General features: G+C 44.9%; 1 protein-coding gene across 4 annotated transcripts in view; it reads right to left on the bottom strand.

Annotated features, from left to right (window-relative positions):
• The window catches only part of LSAMP (limbic system associated membrane protein), a 980463-nt gene that overhangs the window by 94056 nt on the left and 859207 nt on the right, over positions 1-27200 (bottom strand). For all 4 annotated transcript variants that reach the window (XM_005523908.3, XM_088068810.1, XM_088068823.1 and 1 more), the window contains one exon: positions 12886-13011. In XM_005523908.3, the coding sequence (XP_005523965.1) occupies positions 12886-13011 (126 nt within the window). The remainder of the gene's footprint in view (positions 1-12885; positions 13012-27200) is intronic.

Below are 27200 nucleotides of genomic sequence, written 5' to 3'. Positions count from 1 at the left end.
TTCATATCTGTGCAGGTCTGTGGAAATTAATCAGCACATTTCACCATGCTATGGGTTTTCTATGAAATTCCCTACCTTTCCTCCTCTCAGCTGCTCTCTCATACTTTGCACATAAGATCTGTTCCTCCCACAGCCACCCAGCCTGTCTCCTGGAGGGCCACCTGGGCTTATGTGACCTTTCCTTTTCACACGTAACACTCTTGATGAGCTTCTGCTTCATTCCGACCAGCCTGCACCTGCCTCTAAGGGACAGCTCTCACAACTCAATTGTGTCTTGCTGAGGACAGACAAAACACATTTGGAAACCTTTAAAAATAGCTACAGATCTCAAACTGCTGCTAAAACTGCTGTCTTTGCCATTCCTGTTACCCCATCTGTTCTTTATATAGTGATCCAAAATGCAAAAAATAAAGCTCAGGGCATCTGAACTGCTTTACATGCTCTCAAACTCGAATGCAAGTTTGCAACCCAGCTCACATGATTGTAAGCCCAACAGATTTGAAAAAACTCATAGTCAAACAATGCTGAATATTTTTTCCAAACACAACCAAAGCAGGCCTCCCTACACAGCTGCAAGAACGAGCAGTGGGATAGCAGTGGGATAACAGGAGCGCTGCACCTCATGTTTGCCCAATGCACGGACAGTGGCTTCTGAGAAATCTCAGGCTACTGCAGTAAGGGTATGCAGGGAAGGATAGAGGTTTTTACTCAAGGACTTACACAGCAGAAGGGATGGCTTCTCCTCAAAGAACTTTGTGTTCAGTGGGCAGACTAACAACTCAGCATTACTGTTAAGGAATGTACTCGTTAGATGTGCAATATCTGGTTTTAAACCATCGGATCCATTCACTTCTGTAATGCTCCCCCAAGAACAGATTTGCCCTTTACATTTTATCTTTTTCCCATTATATCACAACCTTCGTACATGCAATGAGACTCAGAGTTGTAAATGTAGGAATGTTAAATGGAAAACACGCTGATATATGAAGTTACCTCCTTGGTGATAGACAAAAGGCATTATTTTGTGGCACAGTCTGATGTGCCATCTTGCCCTCTGAACAGTCTGAATGCTTCAGAAAGGCAAAACCCCCACAATATGTTGAGCTAAAGGAGCAGAAATCAGTCCTTAGAAAGGAAAGCACCATTTTCAACACAACTTGCCCCTAATGTCAACATCTTCCATGACTTTCTGACATGTGAAATGTTGACCCAAGAAAATGGGTGGTGGGTTGCCCTGTATCTGAACAGTCTAAATGGACCTCATGTTTTAAACCATCAAGCTTTGTTCCAGTACAACTAATGCAGTATGCTCAGTCCCACAATTTAAATGGACTCTGTTTCATCAGGCACACACAGACAAACCCACAACATTATGAGACACTGTGTGCACCTGTCCAAAGCCAAAGAGAGCATTAACCGATGTTATATTACTTGAGCAATAGCCCAATGCCCCTTAATTAGAGGCTGCCTGCTAAGGTACACTCAGCAGGAGAAGAGTTAAGGTTGCATCTGTAACCTTAAATCTCACCTTACCTGGCTTGTGAGTGCTTAAACGTGCAACTTTAGTGCGTTCTTATCAGAGCATTTTTATTGAGCCATTATTAACATTGGTTAGATACAATCTAGTGTTTCCCAGATCCCCCTCATCCCCAGCCATTACCTGAGCCACACAGAACACGAGATTCAAAGGAAGCATTTAAGTCAACCTCTGCTATCGTTCTCCAGACACCCAGTGCTGCTAATTTTTTAGCAGCTCCCTTAAATGGGACTTGAGTTTTAGTTGCTATCTTGCATGCCCTCGGCCAGGCTGCACACTGAAGGAAATCCTCTACTGATAATTAATAAGTTCCCCTGACACTGGCTGCTCATTAATCTATTATTTTAGTCCTCTAATTACTTTTGTCTGTTCAATTTAACAGTCTCCTTCCCTCATCTTCCCTGAGTCTCATGCAGGAGATGCTGCAAGGCAAATGTGACTTTTCTTTGTTCCCAGATCCCTTACAGGCTCTGCTCTGTGCATGGACTCCAAGACTCATCCCAGCCTCTCATAACTCAAATTATGGTACATGCAGCTCCAGGCATCCCAGGTGAAGCCTGCTGAAGAAATATGTAGGTAATCTGGGTTGCCCTGTGTAGTCCCCTGGAAAGCTCCCAAGAGCCACCAGGAATCCTCCTCATAGCAATCAAATGGTTGCAGATCTCCCCACAGGAAATGGGGTCACTTAGAATTTCACAGCGCAAGAACCATCTACCTATATGTGCCCCGAGTTCCTCCTGTCACCACAGCCTGTCCCCTGCAGTGGGTTTGCTTGTGCTGGAGTTTATTTCCCCCACAGCAGACCTCTGAGTGCTGTGCTTCACACTGGGAGCTAGGAAGGTGTTGGTAACACACTGGTATTTTGTACTGCTGAGGGGTGCTGGCACAGCATCAAGGCTGTCTCAACATCATCTTCCCCTCTTCAGCTGGCTGAGGATGAGTGGGATCTCGGAAGGGGACACAGCCAGGACATCTGACCCAAACTGACCAAAGGAATGTTCCATACTGTTAGGCATTTGCCCAGCAATAAAAGGCAAGAGAAAGGGGTGGGGGTATTCATTACTATCATGTTTGTATTTTGAAGAAACCACTACGTGTACTAAAGCCCAGATTCCTGAGAAACAGCTGAAGATTGCCTGCTGGTGACAATTAGAGGGTAAAAATAAATATTTTGTTTTCCTTTGCTTCTGTAAGTGGCCTTTGCTTTTGCTATCTCAAACTGCTTTTATCTTGACCCACGAGTTTGTTTTTTTTTTCACCTTATTTTCTCCCCGTGCCCCATCCTGCTGAGGAGGTAGAGCAATAGAGCGGCTTGGTGGACATCTGGCATCCAGCCAAGGTCAACCCACCACATACCCAAAGCCCAACACTCAGCACAAATTAACTTTAAGTCCCTTGGGCAGAAGGGGAGACAGAAGCAGGATCCAATTATTTATTTACTTGGAAGATGCCCAAGTACAGCAGAGATAAATGCAGTAGATAAAAGCGAGCGTGTCAGAGAGAGGCTGGAGTTGAAGAGTTTGGAGTTTGACTTGAGCTGCTGCAGTTTTTGGAATTTCTGAAATTTTGTCTACTATCATGATTGACTCAAAAAATACTAAATCTTTGTCCCTGTCATGCAGCTGTAGTTTAGCATGTACAGCCAGGGTTTGGACAAGTGTACAGAACTATGACAGGTACTCTGCTCTTACTTTTCATGCTTACTGCTATGTTTCGCAATTACCTTAAAGGAAATGCAAGCCTTTGAGGCTGGTGGATAAGTCAGGTAAATATCAAAAAGCTTACCTGTGCAGCAAACTGCATGGACAGACACCAGCATGGTGAACACACAAATAAACACACAGTCAAGTGCTCACAAATAATGCATGCACCAGTGTGCACCTGCATACTCATGCAGCTTTTACAAATCCACAGGCTGCACAGAAGGTAAGGAGGGTGTCAGTGACATATGGCAACCATTACAGTGCTCGTAATTGGGATGATCCTGCCATCAGTTCTCAGCCAGGCACAATGCAACAGGGCAGTGACCCACAGGCACCCTTAGGAGGAGCCTAAGGAGCCCCTGGGAGACTGCATTGCTCCTGCCTTTGCCATTCCCACACTGCAGCAATCTCATCTCCCACTGGCGACTTTCCTGGCATACAAGCCCAGACAAGGAGTGGGCTCTTTGAATGTGCTCTGCAGTGCCATAGATATGGTCCTGTCCACATTCCATGGCCCTTCCAATCTGCCACCGCCCTCAGTCAATACAACTTAAATCTCCCACGATCAGTGCCTTTTCCAGACCACCAACACTTGAATTACACCTTTCTACCTTGCAGACTGTACTGATCCTTTGGCAGAATACGTTTATCTTTCCAATGGCTCAAGTCACTCCAAACGGGGCGTGAAATTCAAAGGCTGCATGAGAGCACAGCTCTCGCTTCCCTGGATGGGCCTGCCCTCCCCATCCCCTGCCAGCCCCTCTGCTTTGCTCCTCTGCCGCAGTAGCACTGCGGTGGGCACTCACTGGGAGTTTATGAGAAAGGATGATTTGTTCAGCCAGTGCATGAAAAAATACAGAGTACATCAGAAGAATCATATTTATCAGGTGCTGTTCCAAAAGAAAAGAGTATCTGAAGAAGAAATAAGAACAATGCTTTTGTACATGCACCTCCTAAGAAAAAATAACCCCCTGAATCATGTTTAGAGTCTCTCACGCTTTTCTTCAGACAGGAAAGGGAGGGATGTTCTGAAGACATATTTCTGAAAGGCTCAGAAAGGAGGCTGACGAAGCAAACAGAGCACAAGTGTTCACAACACCAGGGTCTGTCGCAGCCTGGCATTACCAAAATAGCTCAGTGCCTTCAGCTGGGAGACTCCCATTTCCACTACAACCGTATTCAGGCCTGGGAGCAAAGCTCCACACTGCAGGAGGCTGAGTGACATCTGACCTTGCTGAAGCAGTTTCAGGATGTCTTGCCCCTAAAGCTGGCTTTCTCTTTACCCTAGGTTATCTACACATAAAGGAGACTCTTGCAAATAATCTGCTTCTCCCTACACTCCTCTCTTCTCTCTCTCACTATTTTCCACCCTTTATTTGCTATCTCTAGAGCTGGAATATATAAGCAGGTTCATGATTGGGATTGGTGTGGAGACAGAGGCAAGAGACAGTAGGATAGTTGTGCAAGAGATGCTTGAAGGGGTGAAGGCTTTGGGGCTGTACAGGAAACTCCCTCCAGACATCCTGTCCTGGCAGGACCTCTGTGCTGCAGTAGATGCTGTCATCTATGCTCACTGGGGTCATAAGATGAGACAGTAGGTCTGGCTCCAGTGAAGAATATATCAGGCACTGAAGTCAGTGCAGCCACTGAGATCAGCTGTAGTCACATAACAGCATAATAACAAAATGGTGGTCTCTCCCTTTAAATGAAAAAAATAAATAAAAAAAAAATCATGGACCAAGCATAAGCTACTGCCTAAACTTTCCCTTTTTATTAGTGTGTCTCTCTCCTACTGTGAAGAGAGAATGAGAAATATGCTTGCCTTAAGTGAAACTACTTATAGATTAAAACTACAAGGGGAAAAAAATGCAGCCTCCCCATTTTCTTCTTAAGGCTAGCTTTCTTAAGGATGTTTGAATTGAAACTATTCAATTTAACATGATATGAATTTTTTTCTCTCTTTAATTCACAAGCAACCTCTCTGTATCTTTACAAGCACATTTAAATTTTCAGATGTGAACTGCAGCTGCAAACACGGAGCTGCCAATGGGGAATATGACCTCCAAATGGCAGGGGGAATGGGACCCAGTTCTAAAATATCCACCCTTTACTCCAGTGAATCCAGGGAAGCTCTGTCACCAGACCAGCAGCTCCAAGCACAAAGCAGACTTGTGAGTTCAGATCACTAGAGGGAGACACAGCAACACACACATCCACACCTCACCAGTGTCCTGTACTCAGTAACCTTCTCTTCAGACACTGTTTTACTGTAGTTGACTACAGTGCTGAATGTGTGTTTGCAGAACAAGGAAGGCGTGTAGGGAAGCCAAGCCCGATGGACTGCATTTACCATTCTCAGCAGGGCAGGGCTAGCAGACCTCTCCTCTTTTTGTCCTAGTCAGGACAAAAAAGTCCCTTGTTATCAATGGGTCTGTGGAATGGGTAGGAATGATGGAGAATTGGAAAGTTCATAAAGCTGCTGTTGCAATTCTGCTTGTGAAAGCACTTGGTGATTCCTTTTCCTGTCATCATTAATTCTGGGAGATTTTGAATACTCATCTTCTGGGGTGCTCAGTTTTCACTCCCACATCTAGCCCTCTGGGATCCTTCAAGACTGGCTCATGGAGGTCAGGGAGGGAAAGCAGCTAGCTATTCCTGGCTGCCCCAGCTAAACAGGAATATCCCCACTGAGTATCACTAAACTTGAGGGGAGAGGCACAGAACTGCAAAGACAGTAATATTACAGCAGCGAACTAGAAAAATGCTGCTTTTCTGCAGGTGGAGGCAAGTTTTCATATGGACACAATCCAGCTCAGCCTTTAAAATGCCATGGAAAAGACTTTAGCAGCATGACCGACTAGAATTGGTACCCATCTGGGAGAAGATAAAAAGGAAGCAACTCTACCAGAATCCAACTTGCTGCAAGGAGCAACATTTTTATGTGGCAACAAGGCAACTAACTTGGTACAGAACTGCCACATCTTGCCAGCAGCAGCACAGACAATCTTGCCAGAGGTGGAACAGAAAAGCACTGACCAGAAGACTCCACATGTTCCCCTCCAACCACTGCTGAAGGCAGCAGGGTAAATTTCCTCCTCACAGTAACTCTATTTGTCTGTTTCCCCAGAAATGCCAAAATACTCAGGAGGCCTTGCTCTCCCTCTCTGCCCTGGAACAGTGCAGAGAAAGCAAAGCTGTTAAAAAAATGAACGTCTCATGCATGAACAGTGTTTGTACTGAAATGGGGAAATATTGCAAAATGATTACAAGAGGAAGGATCGCTGTGCAATGCATGTGTTGCTGGGCAAAGAAGGAAGAAGGTGAAGTGTGCTGGGCAGAGAGCACCATCACGACTTAAGTTTCTTATAGGTGAGGAAGGAGGCAATGGGGATCTAGCTTGTGGGCCCTAGGAAAAACAGACCTCTAAAAATATAAGAAATGTGTTAGTGGGAAGCAAATAGAGGTTGAAACCACTTTAGAAGCCTTCTGGAGAAGACCTGAAAAAGTTGAAAGTTTGGCTTGTTTCCCAGGCTCTTTATGAGCCAGCATCCTCTTCCCCCTTTTTTTTTTCCCCTACATATTGGGTAAGATGAAGACTAGATCAAGAGAAAAAGACATCTCAGAAAGTGTGCTAAAACAAACTGGGAGTGTATAAGAGGCAAAGTGAAAGGTCTCTGTGGAAGACTTTTTTTAACAGAAAGTATTTTGAAGACGAAAGAAGGGAAAAAAAGGAGACCTATTAAAAAAATCATCAGTTGCCTCAGTTGTTTTGTTAAAGAAATACCTTGTAAACTTCAGGTTTCCAGAGACAGTTTCACAGGGAGAAGGTTGTGAAATAAGAAGAGCTGGTACAGTAATGCTACAAAACCCCCAAACAAACAAAAAACCCCTACCCCATGCCTCCCAAAACAAAGCTGCTTTTCTCTACAACTAAGGTTGTAGAGAAGGTTTTACTAGGTTTTAAGGTTTTACTAAGGTTTTAGGAGAGCAGCAGAAAGATGGGCTAAATCCAAATGCTTTAGATAACCAGAAAATCTGCTTCCCATCACTACCTACTGACCACCGGGCTGATTTGTGGTGACTCTGGCTGAAGGTTTTCTGCTTGATATTTTTCTTGGGTATAATCTGGGTTTCCCTGTGCAACACAAAGTGAAGCAACAAGGCTTTGGACTTAGGCAGCAATAAGAAGGAAGCAAACAGAGGACATAATGATCAGAGTTGCCCATTGTGACCAATATGGCCTTCTTAACTCATGCCTTCAGAAAGCTCTCTGTCTCTGCTTGCTTCAGTGCTCAGCTCTACAAGGAGGCTGGCATGCGCTGAAGGAAAACACACAAGTGAGTGGGGGTGTGAGATAATCTCTTTCACTTTAGGTCTTAACCTGATCTCTGAGCCCCAAAGCATGAAGTTTAACATCCTTTTCAATATTTTTATTGTGAATAACAGGAATATCCAGATTTGTTCACATTATCCTCAGGAATACACAAGCTGGCTGAGTCCTGCCAAGTTCTCATCTTTAAATAACTTTCCATGGCAATGAGTTCTACAGCTGTTTATAAATATATTATATGTATACCATCTCAATTACACAGGGCATGCAGGCACATTTCTGTATTCTCTATAGCCCTCCTAAAATTCCCAGGCTACGGTAAATTCCCTAAGACTCAATGTGAATTTCTAGCACCCTTTAGGGAGAATCAGACTGGCATATTTGACAAGCCTTCTCCTTTCATTTTATGCTGTGACATGAAACTTGGGTGTTGCAATCAATACTTATCTGCTTTGCACTAGAATGGTTCTTATGCTGTGATTACCACTGTAATAACTAAGCTCTTTTTCTGAGCCAAAGTGGGTTTCTTTAGACTGTCAGGGAGAATTTGGAAGAATCCAGAGCGTTTTCTTCTCCATCAAGTGGCCTTGCTTGCCTGAGGCCAAGGAAGTTGGATCCAGAATGGGACACCTAGTGGTTTTATACAGGTTTTATACTCTGTAGCTTCTCTAGGAAAAGGGAATTGCTTGTTCCTCAGCTGGTTATGCATAACCAGTAACAGACTCAATCCCTCATCTTTGGTGAATGTAGCTTTGTCTCCCTATCACCAGCTCTCGGGCTGCCATCAACACAGGTACTAAAGACATTTGCCAGAGCAGCCATGAGCAAGACTCTTGGGAAGGTTTCAATCACTGATCCTTTGTGGCAAAGAAGCAGAGCTACTGCTCTTGTGAGCTCGAGTACAAGCTTCTCAGCACAGGAGATGGCTTTTTCTTCTGCATTTTCCCACCCATGTACAGCAAAAGGATTGGCAGTGAGATATCTGGTAATCCAAAGACCTTGCAACAACTGTCCATGTTCATATTGCTGCAAACCCGATTCACAAGAGGCCACTCTTTAGGGTTTCCCTTGAGAGTTTACTGGTAAGAATATGAATGAACATTAATTTTTCTTCTCCCTATAAAGCTCTTTTTCAGTCAACCAGGCACCTAGCTTGGCTCTGAATAAGACACAGAGATGAGAAATGATAAATTACACTCTGGACTGTGATCTCAGAAGCTAACAGGTAGGGAGAAGACACGTTAGCCTGAATAAACATAAGTCAGTAGAGACTTGAAGTAAAACAAAAATGGGCTTGAAAGCAGGCATTGGCTACCACCTCTGAACTATTTTACTGGAATATTTTCTTGGCTGTGTTAGCTGTTATCCTGGTACAATGGATACAATGGTACAAGGGAAAACAGAACTCCTTCTAACATGACTACCCACAGATGGGTAGGCTGCCTGTGGTATCCTTCACAGATCGTATTAGTGTGATAAGTGACAAATGGTCCTGTGTCAGGACCTCATCCAGGATGTGGTGCAGATACAGCATGTTTGAGGTTATTGCATTCAGTGACAAAAAATAGCCTACATCTTTGTGGGGCATGGATTAGACAGGTTATGAGCTAAAATTAAGGAGAATAAAAGAATAGGGTACCACCCACTCTTGGTACAAAGAATCTGGGTTTTGTGCCTTTCAAGAGATGAGACTACGGAGTGTTGCCTAGTGAAGTATTCCTAATGCTGACAACTGCTAATTCATGCACACAGCATAGGATATCATCAATACTCACCCTCACTCTAACTGAACATGTCACAATTTCCTGATCACAAATCCACTTCAGATCTTTGGTTTTACGGTCTTTACCATGGCTTACCATCACAAACCAGGGTGCCAAAAGGCTTAACAAACCTGCAGCTGTGTCCTGGATCACAGGAAAGGGATCAGACTGTGTGCAGGGAGGGATGTGCTGGCCTGCTGCTGGAAGCTGCAGGTCAGTGATCCCAGAAAAGAGCTCTGCTAGCTGGAGGAGAAGAGGTAATGAAGCTGTTTGTGCTCCCAGACAATGCCTGTTCAATTATCCACAACTACTCAGACCAGGTTGCCAATGTCCTACAGAACAATGGCCTGTCAGGTGAGAAAGAAAAGGGTCTGGGTGACTCTCCACCTGCTCTGTCAAAATACAATCTGCCAATCATCGGAAGAGGAATATAAGAGGAGAGCAGGGACTTGCATCCAAACAATGTCATTCCTGCTTTCATCAAATTAAAGCTGATCTGTATTGTCATTTGCCATTGAATTATTAAAGTATTTTTCCCCTTACCTGCCTTCCTCCCAGGTGTCAGTGCTACAGTCATCAACCTCAGTCACACTTTAGCTTTCTCACAGGGTTAAGAGGGGTTTTTTTCCTGTGGGCTGCTTGAGGGTATCAGGACTTATAGTTGAAGCGAGAAAAATGTCTGGTTCAACTGCTCACTGAAGAATCATTTGAGGAAGCAACATAGCAGTTTATAAATCAATTTTTTTTAACTTCCCAGATAGGCAGATAAGTATACTATGATTGCAGCATTAAATGAACTACCACATGCATCCCTGCCTTCTCTGCCTAAGTACCAACACTGCCTTCCCCTTGCAATTGTATCTTCCACTTCCCAGCCAATAAGAATTAAATAATTTCTGTGGTCCTAGCTCAGGTAATTAGCTAACAAACACTATTGATGAAGTCAATGAATGAAAGAAACAGCAGACAAAGTTGTTAATGAACTCTTTGAGGAGAGTGCACAAGGAAAAAGTAATTTTCTTTGGCCCTCTTGCCCGCCAATACGGGTTTAATTTCACTACCTGTCCATTCAAAACCTCCCACACAAGCTCAATAACACTCTTTCTTCCAGTTCTGCAGTCACAAGTTTAACCATGAAAAAAATTGAAGGAGAGAGATATATTTTAGAAACCTTTACAATGATCTAAAATAGCTCTTTGATGCATAGCAGATGTCTTCAAAACTCGCATAAATGGAGCCAAAATGCCTTACAGTTCTGGAAAAGGGCGATTCCAAGATAAGACACGTTTCCAATTGCAGCAGCTCTGGAAGAGATTTGGAATTTATATTAATTGTCAACCTCAAGGAAAACATTTAAAAGAAGCCCTTCTGCCTCCCATTTTGAGACAAGTGTCTTACTGGGCTTTATGCTGCTCAAAGAGCTGATGTCTGCCTGAAAGCAGTTCCTCTGTATCTGTAAAAGACAGCAGATGGGTTCAGATGGGGAAAAAGAAAGAACCACAATCAGTGACACATGGAGGTGACAGACTGAGGACTGCCTGCCCTTCATCATAACCTCTAGTTTGTTATGAAGGAGGTACTTGGCAGGCTTCACTGTAGGGAGGAGGGCTGAGGAGGGATTGGAAAGGAGTCAGTGAGATGGTGCTGAGGGATGCTAACAAGGCAACACCTCTGAGACACAGCATGGGAGAAAAATTGTGAAAGGACTTGCTGGAAAACTGAACAACAGAGCCAAGAAAACTGTCCCCATGGTCAAAGCAGGGATGGGGTTCTTCAGTTCTGTTGCTAACCAGAGAGGATAGCCAGAGTGAGGATTTGTTCTGTGGAGACTTTTTTAAAAGGAAAAAAACAAAATTCTCTGTCTATACAGTGAAGTAGGTGGTACAAATGAAAAGCCTCCCACAAAGCAGCAACAGCCAAAGTGATGAGTCAGGACAAGAATCTTCTCACTGCTCTGAAGAATGCATCTCATGTCTATCAGGCCTTACATTTCACAAAGATTTAGCGCCCTTAACTCAGTGTTAGGCTGTGCTCACAAAATAGCTAGGGAGTATATTTTACTTGGATACAAGAAAGAGTTAGAGAACTGAAAGACTGATGCAGCAGTAATATGGAAGATCTGATATGAAGTAAACCTTAAGAACAGAAATACCAGAGCTAGAAGATTCTATATACATATTTAAAAATGAAAAAAAAAAAAAGTTATATTCTCTTATGAATGCAAATGGAACAGTCATACTTAATTCTAAAAAAAACAGAAGAGAAAAGTCAGGTAGTGATGATAATACCACAGAGGAATAGTGTTCCCCTAATCAGCCCTGCTCTCACCTCTTCCTGGCAAGCTTTCCTCATCTTTTTTCTCTTGGCATTGCAAGAAATGGGCCAGAAATACAAACTGCATATCTGGCTTTCATATCATGAAAGCTCAGGAGAACTTTGGTTTGGCTGAAGAGACAAGACAGGAAATCTAAGTAACCCCAATCTCAACCACAGGCTCCAAATCCAGGGGGTTCTGGATGTAGCCCTTAGATTAAGCTCTGTTCCAATGTGTCATTCTACCTTTCTCTAACTTTCTTTCTGCAACACTGCAGAACTGAACTGCAGTAGGAAGCTGGACTATCTGTAGCACATGCAGAATGTTTGCTGACTGCCTACTTCAAATCCTCTTTAACCCTTTACATATATGTGAGTATCACAGAAGATCATTCATATGGGGCTAATCAATGTTTTCCCCATGCATTTTAAATTAAAGAGTATCTGATAGGAAAAGAAATCAACTAAAGAATTTTTCTCTCCTCCAAGGACATGATATGGAGGGATAGAAACCTACCTCTTGTTCTCATCCTACTGTTAAATCTTTAGGGGTTGAAGGTTTCCTTGCAACCCAAGGTGCTAACCCCACAGAGTCTGGCTACTGAAAGGACATTCTCCTCCTAACCTTGTCATGTCCTTGAGCATGGAGGGCATAGTCAGATAGCAGAACAAAGATGGTGAGTTCTCCTTTATTTTGTTACCATCTTGCTCTTCACTCACCTTGAAGATCAAATGCTTTCTTTACTCACCTCAGAAGACTTCTGACTTTGGGCTGTCTGCCAAAGTGGAGAGCAATATGAAATTAACTGGGCCACTGTTTGTCTCTCCCTTTTAAGGCAGATCAGTAGGAAGCAAATCCCATGATTTTCAGAGAGAACCTCTTTTATGCAGTGTCTCAACAGAAAGCCTTTTCCCTCAGTTTAACACCAGCAGCATTTCATCTCCACCACTGTGCTGTGCATTACCAGCAGTAAGACTGGGACAAGTAGATGAAGACCTAAGCTAAATAGAATTACATGTCCAACTCTGCAGAGGATATATTGAAGTAATTTCATTTGTTCAGTTGGAAAACCTGGTTATTGTGCCTGGGAATTCACACTGCAAAACAAGCTTGAAGTACATTTAAGATTCTTACCAGTTTTCTATAGCTGCCTATATTGCTACTGAAATTTTCTTTGATGCTGGAAGAAAAGGAAACTACTGTGCAGTTCACAAATTTAATCCAGTTGTATTTCTTACCTGTAGGAGTGAGGTGCCTCCAGGTGATGACAGGCTCAGGACGCCCATTTGCCATGCAAACCAGGGTCACATTGCTGCCCTCATTCACGGTGATGTCCGAGGAGATCGTGGAGATCTTTGGTGGAACTGTGAAGACAAAAGAAAGTTTGACCTTGTTAGAAGCAGAATTATGAGGGCAGCTTGCTTGGCTTATTAATCTACCTACCTATCAACCAGAGCCAGCCACAAACTCATCTCACAGGCTGCACCCCTCTCACTGCTACCTGGGCTTCTGAAATTACATCAGAGTAGTCTGTACTGGTGTGTAGTTTGTATTCCAAGAGTCTACAGGTAGAAATGGCCTGTGCTGCAACTGCAATGCTTTGTGTTTGGACAAGTTTGGGGGTCTTCATAAAATGACCTCTCACAACTTGCCTGCCTACCTCAAGGCTGTATAGAAAGGGTCAGCAGGCTCCAAGTATCATCCCAGCTAATTTTTACACTCCAGGGAGTCCCAGATGGAGTTCTACATCCTCCTGAAGGATGTCAGGCTTCAAGGCACTGACTCAGAGTGTGTATTAGTTATTGGTTTTTGTGACATCTTTCAGCCAAGATGTCTCCCCTCGTGGGCTACCTGCAGTAGGCAGCTTCTGGGTGACTGCACCACACATGGCAGAGCACCAAAGGCACAGCAGAGTCGCTAAGGTTCAAGATCAACCATGACTTGGGCGTCCAAGATCCTTAAAAACTTTCCAAGCTGAGTTTGTGGCATGGCACCAGAGTGACCATGAACTGGGACCTGAACAGGCACTTCCAGGTGTGGAGTGTGCCAGCTGTTGCAGTCTTTCCTCTCTCACATCCATGTCTTGCTTCCATGCTTCACACCCCATGTCAGGTGGTAAGGGATTTTCACTAAAAAGGAATCCTCAAATTTATTTATTTATTTAATACATTTTCAGCTTCCAAATTTGTGTGTAGTGAGGAAAGAAACAACATCATTTTCTGCTTTGCTTACCACAGAGTAAACAGACAGAAGCTTTCCCTTCCCCCTCCCTGGCAGGAGTGGCTGATGCTTCTTTTGAGGCAAAACTGCCTATAAACTATGCGGGGAAGAGGAAATGAAGTCTGAAGAGGGAAACTCACTACTTCCAGCTGTGTTGCTGGATTCACAGGAGTGTTGTTTACAACCCACATTAGCCCCTCTCATGCCCCAAACTCATGGACAACGCTTGACTGCCTATGACCATGAGACCCCCTTGAAGGAAGAGGACCTGTCGAGCAAAGTGAGGCAGACATCTCTTTTCCAACAGGCTCACTCACACAGGCAAGGAGGGATTTAAGCCAGGCACACTGGGGCAGGATTGCCGTGATCTGTGGAGACGTGACAATGCAGAGGGCAGTGAGGGAGCAGCTGGGGGGCAGCACAACAGGGAAGGCTTCTGCATGCCTTGTGAAAGCAGGACAGCTGGGGGCCCACCTCAAATGCCTGTGCGTCAGTGCAAGTATCATGGTGGACAGACAGGAGGAATCAGATGTTCACACAGATCCACGGTGGCATGTGTGTGAAAAACCATTGGGATGATTAAGAAGAAGCAATACCACTTTAGACAGGTAGAATAAGCCTCACAATCACAGTCCCCCATTAGGGACCAACCACCTTGATATTTTCTGGGAGGGGGAAAGTGCTAGGCTCAAGCAGTCCAGGACACATGGGGGTCCTTCAGGTTCAGCATGAGTCAGCAGTATGCCCTTGCAGCAAAGACCAAGCATCCTGGGTTGTATTAGCAGGAGTGCAACCCCCTAAGTGCAGGGAAGTGCCTAAAACCCTTTGCATGGTGCTTCTTAGACACTAGATCAGTCTCAGTCTCTAGTGTTAGACACTAGATCAGTGTTGGGCTCCCCAGCACAAGAAGGCCATTGACACACTGGAGCAAGCCAACTGGAAGGCTCCCAAGATGGTCAGAGGGCTGTAGCACATGACTTCCCAGGAGAACCTAAGAGAGATGGGTCCGTTCAGTCTGAAGAAGAGAAGGCTGAGAGAAATGTTATTGCTCTCTATAAAAAGTGAGTGGGAATGTGCAGAGAAGACAGGCTTTTCTCAGAGGTGCACAGTGAACACTGAGAAGCAGCTAACATGAGCTGCAATGTAGGGAAAAATTTGGACTCAAAATGAGGAAAAAGCTTTTACTTTTAGAAAGTCAAGAAAGGAAGGGGCTCCTCAGAGAGGGGATGGAAACTCACCTCCTTTCTTACCCAGTGGATGAGGGGAACACCCTGTCCCATGGTTCAGGACAGACCTGCACATTGTTCCAGCCAGCAGATCTGCAGGCTGGCAGAGCCCTGAAAGTTCTGGTGCTGAAATCCTCATACTTTCTGGAAAGTATGAGTATGAAATACTCATACTTTCTGGAAACAAAGCAACTTGGAGGGCCACCTCAGACCTGATAGAAGACCAACACGCACAGGAGAGGACAGAGGGGCTTAGTTTGGGACAGAACATCAGAAGCTCCTATTTCTGCAAGAGTTGTGGCCCAGGTGTTCTGTCAGGGGAAGCAAGGACAGTGATTTTGGAGCGTCCTCAGCAAAACATCTCCTTGGTGCACTGGCAAACCTGGGTAAACAGAGCCCAGGAGTAAAACCAGTAGCTAGACCACATTTTGGGAATATTACTGTAACTCCAAGAGGTTAAAATTTGCATGAGAAAAAAAAAGCCATGCAGAAAACTGAAGCAGGACTAGCAGGTGAAGCTGTGGGCCAGTGTGAAGTCCTAGTAAAATGGTGCAATGCCAGCCAAAATGGCTGAGGAGAGAGCAGCAAAAGCCACTACAGGGCAGCAGCAGAGCTCCAGCTGGGACGTGTATGAACTGCCACTCTCCAAAGCCATCAAGACATTTTACTTCACAGAGGATCAAGTCAACTCAGACAGTACAAGCAGTTCTGACCATGCCTACTGAATGCCCAAGAGGAAAAGCATGTGTCCAGATGGTCATATCTGGCTTGCCACTTTTTCAGATGAGGGTGAAAAGGACATCCAAGGCTGAAATCCTTCTAGGAAAATAATGGCTGTTTCCTTTCAGCTGCCACCTTGGTCAGAAGGCAATGAAAGGCTCAGACAAGGGGGAATAGGGCAGGAAATAATTTCCCTCTAAACTTAAAACCTGGCTTGGCTTCATCTGCTTAGAATCCAAAGCCAGTGGACAATAATTTCACTCGGATAAAAAGTCAGAGACTTTTAATTTTCAGGGCATCAAGCCAGCATGTTAAAATGCCAAAACTGTCAGCAGCAGCAACAGTTAGCATTGCCTCCTTGGCACTTGTCATTACCTTGCACACACCTTTTTAGGACAGCCTTAAAATGAGAAGCTTTGACCTTATTATTTTACCCCATGTGTGGGTTGTATTATATTTTCACAGGTCCCAGACTACTGGAAGAAGGATTGCTGAGAACAAAACCTCCTGGGACCATAATCATCAGGGTGTCACAGCCTCCATTTTCCCAGCCATCTCCTGTTGACCCTCAAGTGGAAAATTCTTTTGTGTTTGGCCTCGTTGAACCATTAGCAGAGGCAAACCCACAAGCTGCAGCCCCACAGCAGGGCAAGTACTACAGCTAAACAGTGCTTCCAAACATTTTCATGTTCTGACTAACAGCTTTTCCCTTCAGGGGAAACCAGGCTGCTCCTGGATCCTTCTGGCTCCAAGGATCATGGGAAACCACTGCCCGGGTCTCTGGTACTGCTGAAAAAGATAAATTGGCCAGATTTTTTCCACTCTTTCAGTGTGAATCATACGGAGTGTCCATGACAGTGTGCTTAGGATCCCCCTGGTTGGGGTGGGGAGCAGAGCCAGACATGAAAGGAAGCACACTGTAATACCCCACTGCTCCATCCCCAGAGAGGGAGGATGCTCCACCCACAGCAGGCACTGATTCTGGAAAGATGGATGGGAATGAACACTGAGAAGAATGGCTTGAAACTCACATATTTGTTTCTTGTACACTTCACATCTACAGCACTAGGCTGATGCCAGCCCAGCATCTCATCTCCCATGTCACTGACAGTAAATGACAAACCCTAAAGTAACCAGTGGCCATTCTCCATGAGAGAAGCTGACATTGGAGGAGAAGGAGAGCTGCAAGGCAGGAGTGAGACGAGGGCAGAGATACTGTAGGGTGCCCTGGACTGGGAGAGCTGCAGGAGGGGTACAAGGTCAGAGCTGGTGTGGGAGATTTTAGGTCCCAAGAAAGATACAGTGATAGAGCTAGGTGGAACAGGATTGTGCAGAAACAGCTTGCAGCAAGCCTGTTCTGGTTAATTGCTGTCAATCCTTCACTTCATGACAACTGCAACTCACATTAATTTAAATAATAAGAAAGACTGAGACATGAAAAATAGATCATGCTCCCCCAGCACAATCACTGTTGCTCTCCAGATGAAAGCAGGTGATTTGTTTCCACAAAAACACCCGCTATAGCAGTTATTACAGACCAGGGGCTGCATACGGGAGGAAGCAAGGAAACCACAAACAAGCAAACACACAAACATCTGCTGCTGTTATCCTTGCCTTTTATGACCAAAGCCCTTCAGAGCTCAAAACTCCTCCTGAGATATTACCTGGGATGGTGTGGGCGGGCTGGATCAGTGTTCTGATTCAAGGCTATGGAAGGAGGCAAGGAGCAGTGCTACACTCCTAATGCCAGTAAAGGAGTGAGCCCAAAGGTTAAGAGACACGAGTTCACACGCAGGAGGCCATCTCCTTAGTACCTTTCCAGGAGTACAATGGGGGATGGAACCAGAAAACCTCAAGGCCACCCTTGCTAAGGCACTGCTTCTGGAGATCTTTTCCTAATGTAGTTTATGCTGAGCCTGACCCATGCCACAGCTCCCAAACCGTTCAGATCCCTGCCTTTGGATCAGAGCACCTAGACTCAGCAGAGGCACAAAGTGGCAGGAGTGGGAAGTACTGCCTAGCAGAAAGTGGTGCAAGGGGTACTTACAGGCTGGGGGGAGCAGCGCCTGGCTCCTGCTCTGATGGCACTCCACTCCTATGCTGCTTCACATGACACCTCAAAGCAGCAGGAGGATGGGTTTGTGAGAAAAGGGCAGGAAGCACAGGACTAGGAATTCAACTCAGGTATGACAGAGTCAAAAACGAAGAGGGACAGTGGACACCTATCTGGAAAACTCTGAGCTGTGTAAATGTACTCACATGAAATCCAGTCAGATGCCTGGACTCTTCCCTCTGGGTAAACAGTGCCCTGCATCTAAGACCCTTGGATAGAGCTTTCCACTGTGGGGCAGCTACTCCCCAGTATTCAATTCCAAGACTGCTCAACAGTACAGTATTTTGTCAATAAGTCACAAAAATTATAAAAAAATCACAGCTCTTATTCCCAGTCTACAGACCTATAATACAGCAAAAGCTATTTAATACCTCCAAGACACAGATGCAAACAGTATTGAAACTGCCTAAGAAAGCCCATAAGCTTCATTTAAGTGGTCTAACTGCTTGTCCGAAAAAGGGCACCTTGGATACAAATGGAAAAAGTCTCAATCCCTTCCATACGTCCTCATTAGTTGCTTCCTCCAGCCTATTTCCTTCCTCTCTATTGGCAAGTAGGACCCCCATCTGTTGGATAAAATTAAGAGTCCCACCCACTAATACACAGGAGTCACCAGCTCTCAGGGCAAAAAAAGAAAACATCAGGACTTCTCTCCAAAGTCAAAGGAACTTTGCAGCCACTAAAACCCTCCCCAGGTGCCTATCAATTAGCCTTGAGAGTTCTTATTTCCTTGTCCCCAGATCCCAATTAACAGCACTTTATAACAAATGCTAATAAGCCCCAAGGCAGAGGTAGGGGGGATGCTGACCATCATATGGTCCTTCAGTGCTTTAGAACAGCCACCTTGCTCACCACAATTAGGGGTCCTTTCCTGGGGCAATTAATTGACAGCAAATTGGCCTCATTAGTTATTGTTTAGTTAAAGTGTTTAGTGGTGGAAAGAGAACCTGAAGAAGGGGCTGAGCTGCTAAACACAACTAAATGGTTTAATTTCCCTCTTATGTGTGCAGCAGGCTAATCACAGCTCTTTACAGCTGTAACAAGAAACAGCTTGTTGATGCTAAAGTCCGCAAAGGGAGCAAGCTGAGGGCTGGAAAGTAAAATCCAGACACCCTTTGGGATGCGGCATAGTAATGTTTCTGAGGCATTCTACAGAAGAAATGCGACATCAGGCCCAAGACGTGTTTTTTACGGTCTGATTCACGCTGCAGGCTCAGCCAGAGGGAGACGAAGCTGTCAGCCGAGCGAGAGGGCAGAGAGGGAAGTTGTTGAACTTCATTAAAGAGAGTGGACTCCGAAAGAGCTTTCTGACCTTCCACTCTGCTAGACTTGTTTCACTCTGCCAACACCTCGCTCAGCATTAAAGCTTCTGTGAAGTAGAGGCAAATTCTGAAGGCTTGGTTTTGTTTTTTAATCCCCTGGGAACCAAAAACCTCACAAAATAAACTACAGAGCTTTCACAAGGTGTAAAAATTCCCTCTTTATGTTGTCTGAAAGGGAGTACCTCATCATGTGGCCTTTAGGGAAGAGTCTGTGACAGCCAGAGCATGGAAACCACTTTAAAAGATCTGCAGTTCCCAACCCATAGCGTGCTCCCCCACCGCTCTACTCCGCTGGGGCTGATCTCCATCAAGCATCACTGCTGATGCCAAGAGAGGCCAGGCAGAAGGAGGCACAGGGGCTGCTAGCTTGAGCCTTGCATCTTGGTGAGCTCCCCCCATCATGCAGCTGCGCCTCACCCGCTGAGACGCTAGGCAGGAAATTATTTAAAATCCAGATGGGGACTGTGCATATCGCACTGCCTGGGAGCAGAGAAGCAGACAGGATCCTGTAAATCAAAGCCATGTGCAAAGCTACCCATGAGCTGGGTAGCAGTCAGCACTCTCCAGAGCACACCACACTGGAGAGTAAGAGCTTACAAGCCAAAACATTTTGTCTAAAGGAATGCTCTGCCTCATCCAATATATAGTTAAGTGTCTGAACTATTTTTCCACATAACATTGCATGGGAAGCCCTTCCAGTACATTCTTTCTTAGCAGAGAGCAACACAGAGTGTGAACGTGTTGTACTGTCCTGTTCCTGAGTTGCTGGAAAAGTCAGCACAGAACTGGGCTCAATTCCTTACACTTGTTCTCACTGATTTTACTTTTTATAAACTTGTCTCCATGAAATTTTCAGGAGAAAAATTATCTAGCTTCCACACTGAGAGAAACACAGAAAAGAACATTTTAAATCTCAAGCCAGCCTTGTTTTCCAGTGCACTCAAGTGACAGTGTGGGTCAGGGTTAAAAGAAGTCTCACTCCTATTCTTAGCCCAGCACCTCCACTTCAAAACTGGATGCCAGCCTTGCACTCTAAAGGAGCCCCAGCTCTGAGACTGAGCTCCAGCTTTTACCCAGTGCTGATTGTATTTCACCCACACCTGGCTTTTTGGTGTGCCCTCACCAAGCACAGGTTTGCAGAACCCACAGTTTTGGATCCTGCTGCAGTCCAGGAGAGCAGGTTCTCAGTTATGTGCTCAGCATGTAAATGAAAGCACAAAACACAAGCTAGGCATATGCCCAATATCTGTTTGTCACCAGATTTGCACCTCTGCATATGAAGTTCTTTGCTACAAACCCTCCTTTTCTTTTCTATTAGCATACTGAATTTATGCCACTCATCTGTGGCTCCTGTCTTTAAAGCACTGCTCTGTGCATTTGCTGTTTGTGTTGCTACAGTTCTTTCTGCTTGTAAAACTGACTTCAAGAGCTTTATGGCTAACCCTCCTAGAGGAGCCTGCTGTGACAACACAGCCTTCCTCACAGGACATGTGTAAACAACAACAGAAGTGCTTGCCATGCTAATCCCCAGGGATTAACTCTTGGAATGCCACCTAATCCCAAATATTTTAAGGACTGCAGATGTACACAGCTTTTGGTCTTTGTTTCAAGTGTGTTTACATATTCCCTTGGACTGTTCTTTTTAAATCTGGTAAGTATTTACTTATGGGACTGAAACAATACAAAATCTTTCTTTCTGCAGACACAATCAGCCATGCTGGAAGAGAAATCCTCTGAGAAAAGTTGTCCTTAGTGTCCAGATCCTCCAAAGACATTTCTGAGAATTTTCTTAAGAAGTAATTTTTTGCAGAAACATTAAGCATGTTGGATGTATATGGCATGCAGCTGAGCCCTAATATGCAGCCTTTCTAGGGCTTGATTCAGAGCCAAGGGAGCTTCTTCTTTGATGTTAATGACCTTTGGACAAGTCCATATACAACAAGAATGGGTAATGGTTTCAAGGAAATGCTGCAGCCAGAACAGGGATGCTTTATTAGGCAGTTGAAGAAAAAAACCCCAAGACTGTGGGTTTCTAACTGAGTCCCAGCAGCCCTTGGCTCTTGCCTGTTAACTCCTTCTTTGGGACGTAGACTAGGGAGCACTGGACAAGAATGAGGAGTAAAAAAAATAGCAGAGAAAAGCATGTGTCATTCCAGGGCAAGAGGTACAGGTCCAGAGAAGGTCCTGATTTGGCAAGTGGGGGAATAAGTTAATTTCAGATAATACCCCACTCTGACTGGAGAAACAAGCCAAATTTTTTGTTCATTTGTTTTCAGATCTTGTGTTGTTGCTTATATTCAGCTCAGTAGGGACAGAATACCACCAACAGAACAACCATCATGAGAACCACTGATGAACATCCACATAGAAGCTGAGTGAAAAAGCCATCTCTCTCCAAAGGCTGCTCTCAGATTCCTTTGACTGCCCATGGTTTATCCCACATCCTCTTTGATAAGCCACAGGATGATAAATATGACTCTCAAAGTGTCTCGTGCATACCACATACCCAAGGATCTGGCTCAGTTTCAACTGAGGCAGCTTCTCAGTGACAAGCCTCTCACTCAAATCAAATGCACGTGGCACATATAGAATATCTTTTATTAGCAGGCTGTCCTTTCTTACACATTGAAGTGAACAAAATGGAGCAGGACAGCTTGCTGTAACCACCTTTCAAGATTGCTTTCAGGCTTCTGGAGGAGCAGAAAGCTACAGCAGCACTTTGGAAATGCTGGGTTTGCTTTCAGTCAAAATATAAAGAACAAAGATAATAATCCCATACTGGGACCTTTGCAGAGAATCACAGAATGTCTTGGGTTGTAAGGGATATTAAATCTAAAATCATCTAGTTCCAACTCCCCTGCTGTGGGTGGGGACATCTTTTACTGGATCTGGTTGTTCAGAGCTTCATCTAACCTGGCCTTGAACACTTCCAGGGATGTGGCACCCACATCTCTGGGCAACCTGTCCCAGTGCCTCACCACTCTCAGAGTGAAGAATTTCTTCCTAACACCTAATCTGAAACTGCCCTCTTTCAATTTGCAGCCATTTCCCCAGCCTGTCATTCTTGTCAATATTCTCCTCCATCTTTCTCATTAGAGTCCTTCAGCTACTGGAAGGCACTGGAAATTAGGTCACCTTAAAGCCTTCAGTTCTCCAGGCTGAACAACCACAATTCTCTCAGCCTATCCTTGGAGAAGAGATGCTCTATCCCTCTAATCACCTTGGTATCCCTCCTCTGGACTGACTCCAACAAGTCCCTGCCCTTTCTGTGCTGGGGACCCCAGAGCTGGGTGCAGCACTCCAGGTGAGGGTCTCATAGAGCAAAGTAGAAGGGCAGAATCCCTTCTCTCACCCTGCTGGCCATGTTGCTTTGGATGCAGCCCATGACACAACTGGATTTCTGGGCTACAAGAACACATTGTTGGATTGCATTGTCACTGTTTCTGGATCCAGAGATGATGGTCTTTCCCACCACATGCAGTTATAAAATGCCAGCTGTGAGACCATCACTTGCTAGCCAGTGTTGAGCTTGGTGATAGCTGCAGTAGCCTAAAGGCCAGGCTGTTATTATCAGCCATCTGAGAAGCGAAAACCAATGAGTTCAAGGCAAAGAACCCCTCCTTTCAGAAATGCTCATCTACACAAGTCCGATCCAGCAGAAAAGAGGAAAAAACAAATGCAGTACTCCTGAAGTAAAGGTATCTTTGAACAAAGCTGGCAGCTGGCTACAGCTGAGATGTGACTGTGGTGATCTCCTTCCCACAAAGCAACCAAGAGCCAAGGTTTCCTGAGAAGGACAGTTTCTGCTGTTGGACCTTCCCTGCCCAAAGAGAGTGCTCTGTTTTGGTTCAGCCATGTGCAAGAGCACCTTGATGTCTTGGGATTTTCCTACAGTTTCCCTTTTCAAGCTTTGCTGTGTGGTAAAGATGTGCTCCATACATCTCAATATGATCGATCTCAAAGGGAGGGAAGGGATGAATCCCAAGAGCTTTGCTCTGTAAACATATGACATTGAATTGGTGCCATTTCAATTAAAGGCGAGAGAATCTATCCCAGACTGCCAGGAATGAGGCTCATTCCTTCTAGTCTGTGGCTTTACTAGGACACATAAAAACACTGTCTTCTTCCCCCAGTGTGGTTCAAGGCTGCCCTCTTCAAAGTTAATGGTTTACTGGTCTCTTAGAGTTACAAATTGAGAGAATCACAGAATGGATAAGGTTGGAAGGGGTGGCAATGGGTCATCTGGTCCAACCTTCCTGTTCAAGTATCATCCTAGATTACACTTTCCATTCAGGAGGATGAGGTTACATCCAGAGGGGCTGCCAGCACCTTTGTGTTTAGTGGGGAAACATCTTTACAGACAACTTTCATCCAAGGTTCTGCAAGGAAATACTCGCCACCCCAGAAATCCAGTGCTACTGGCTGCAGACCAGGAATGAGGTATCTCCTCTGATTTTTGAGAAAGAACACAAGCAAAAAAACTGCAAACACTTCCTCTGCAGTAGGGAAGCAAAAACTAAGTCAAATGAAAAACATAAGCCATGTACTATAACAGCACATCCATATCTGAGCCTCTGTAAAAGCACAGCTATCATGGTAAGCAACACTACTTAAAAACTGAAGGAATCACTCAGGTGGACTGGTACTCCACAATCAGTGTTTGTTCTACACACTTGTGCTCCACCTTTCCAAGGCTCAGTTCTCATTCTCACTCTTAGGGAACTAAGAGTATGCATGCAAGATGTATGGCATCCCCAGAGACTGGTACTCTACTGTTGTCACAAGAGGTGATGCCTTATCCATCAACAGCTCAACAGGTGACTAGGAGAGCAAGAGAAGAATATCTGCAAAGCCTCAGACTGTTCTATGTAAGGAATTAACATGCTGCAAAGTTCCTTGGCAGAACAAAAAGGGCAAATGCAAGGCAGATGAAACAGGCTTGATGCTTCACTGCTGGTATAAATTAAAAAGAACATGAAATACTCTTTTACACAAAAGGAAATGCAACGAAGGAGAGAATCAGCCCTGTGGTTCATAAACCCAAGGTAAAAAGCTGGCCCCTCAAAATACTGTGCAATCTGAACAGGAATAGAAACATAATCAATATAGTTAGGCATACTGATGAATGATAAGGATATACTCATACACTTTCTTTTCTGATGGTCACGATATACTAGAGTCTGCAAAAATTATTAACCCAAAGTAAAAAGAGTGATAAAAATACAGAGAAACTTTGCATCAGAACACAATTCTGAAAACTCTGCCAAAGCCTGAAGAAAAGCAGAGATATAGAGGAGATGGCATCACACGATGGATCAACCTGCCACTGAATTGGGCGCAGACACTCATGACAAATAGGCACAAGGGATGCTGCACAAATACAGTGTGACACTATATCCTGGGCATATGCTTGATGTATGGAGGATTAAATGCGACACACACACTGTCCTGGGTAGATTGTATCTAGTGCTGACAGATACCTGAGGGATCTGTCTCTTCCTTTATACACTTTGGCAATTGCCATACCAACAAAGGATTATGGGACTGGGAGGGGGTGAGAAGGAGAGATCATTTGCTACTCTGTTTAAAAGAGACTTTATCCTCTGGGGGGATTTTGTCAAGATGTTGGATTTCTTCTTAAATTATATTTCTACCTGCCTATACACATTTGAGGTTGATGGGCTTTTCTCCTTTCTTCTGTGCCTCTAGCACAACACCTCATTCTTCTTGAGTCCCAAACAACCTCAAAGCAAAGGTGGCTTCCGTAAGTCGGTTTGAATACTGCAGCCCTCAGCCCTTGCCTCCACGCAAGCTGCAAAGGCAAGAAAACAGCCAACATGCTGTAAAGACCAATTCCTCTGTCTCAGTGGTGAGCCCTCTGATTGACGTCTCCGTTTGTGAAGAGAGACAGACTGTCTTGAGTGTGAGATAGCTAACTATCACCTGGGGAGGTGATTACAGGGGGAAGGAGGGAGAGAGAGAGGGGACACAGCCAGACAGACAGAAAGGCAAAGACAGACAGACAGAAAAGAGAGCTGAGGAGGGGGAAAGAGGAAAGGACTGACATTGTAATGCAGATGAGAGGAAGACCGTAGTGTGTGATGAATTAAGTTGTCAACTTTGGCATCACCTGTGTACCTTGTCATGCCAATAAATTCATTGAAGCTGAACCTGCACTGTGAGTCAAGAGTGAGAGAGTGCTGATGGAAGGAAGAAATAACAGCCCATTTAAAGACTCAGAGCAATTTATGAGTTACCTCAGGAGGGAAGTAGTGACAGTGGGGAAGGAGAGGTGTTTCCCCATCATGCTGGGCAGGGAAGCTTGTTTTGGATTCAAGCTGTCCACCCAGTCATGCTGCAGACAGTAAAGGGATAGAGACAGAGACCTGGCTCAAGAAAGAGAAAGGCAGTGGAGAGAGAGGCTTGCTAGGGTCCAAGGGGAACAGGGCAGGCACATGCCTTGGCACATGTGCCTCAGGCAATCTCTTGATGTCCTGAGGGAAGATGTTGAGAACAAGAGGCCAGGTTACCCCATTGTGAAAGGAGACAAAGGGCATACAGCACAGTCAGCACCACAGCACTGAGGGAACCTGAAGGAAAACAGAGCACAGCTCTGGCACAGAAGGGTGGCTGTGCTGGAAAGCCAGAGGGACACAAAGTCCTCTGCTGACTGAAGTTGGAAGCAAGGCACCGAGATGTGAGCAGGTTTGATGGGCTGTAACAGGGAAGTACTGCACCAAGGTACTTTGCTGCACAGCTAAGGAGATTCTCACTAACTTCTTAAAGAATTCCACATATATCTTAAAAGAGGAGCTCACAGACTCCTTCCATTGTCCAGAACTCCAGTGAAGTCTGCTGGATGTGATTGAGGAATAGGAAAACCAATGATACAGTGCCCTCACCCAATACATTTTTTCTCCTCCTGCAACCACAGCTTCCCAAACTGATTGTTTGTTCCCAATTGTTTGAGAAATGCATCTGCCCCTTTACTCCTTTCCTTTCTTCCATCCAACTCATCATGTCCCACACAGGAGCTGTTGCAACCCTTGTGCTCACAGACAATGGCCATCTCCTAACAAAAACTCTTGTATCAGCCACAGGGACCAAGAGTGGCAGAGGCTGATTTCCAAAGCAGCCTGAGACCCCCTGTGACCTCATCTGTAGCCATCCAAAGATGTTTACACTCATGTGACAAGACGTGTTCACTGACCCTTGCAACGAGCCGATCTCAACCCAAGCACCAGGCACAGCACCAGGAAAGAGAAGGACACCACCTGCTCTGAGACTCATTCCTCCCATGGCCTCTGCTGCTGCATGCTCCATTGATGCCCCAAGCTTGCATGGAGGGAAGGGAAGGAAGGAGAAAGGAAAAAAAACTGGATTTGTCCCTCAGGAAGCAGTATTGGTGGTATTTCCTTCAATCAGGAAGAAATTCTGATGCCGCCACACAAGTAGAAAAGCTAGTCTTTTCAGCATGAGTGAAACACTGAAGATTTACAACTGTTCAGGGTATTTGGAAAGTTTGGATAGAAATGTGTGTGCACATGCATAACATTTCACAAATCCACGCAGAGGAAATAACGCATATGGCATAAAACTAACTTATGTGGATATCTGTGTGCATACATATAAAAACATAAACATACTTAGATTATGTATATGTTTATAGTTAGATACATATTGATATATGCACATATACAAATAATGCCATTTGCTCCTAAAACCCCCAGCCTCTTTGAGAGCTCTTGTTTGGCTGCTGTTTTGCAAGCAGCCACGACACAGCTGTCGGGACTGGGGTCCCCTGAGCTGTGTGGTGCAGCTCTGCTGGCTGCGTTCAATTCGACATCAAATGAGAGCAGGGATCTCCCTGAGCCAAGCTCTGCTCTGATCTGACTGGTGCCCAGATCAGCTCAGCTGTAGTGCCCTCAGGCTGTGGCACCGTATTAAAGTTG

Source organism: Pseudopodoces humilis, chromosome 2, assembly GCF_049639895.1.
Source record: "Pseudopodoces humilis isolate 2021_Gansu_Grassland_sample_001 chromosome 2, ASM4963989v1, whole genome shotgun sequence".
Classification (NCBI taxonomy): Eukaryota; Metazoa; Chordata; class Aves; order Passeriformes; family Paridae; genus Pseudopodoces; species Pseudopodoces humilis.
Note: the sequence above shows the minus strand (reverse complement) of the source record. Positions and strands in the feature narration are given on the sequence as shown.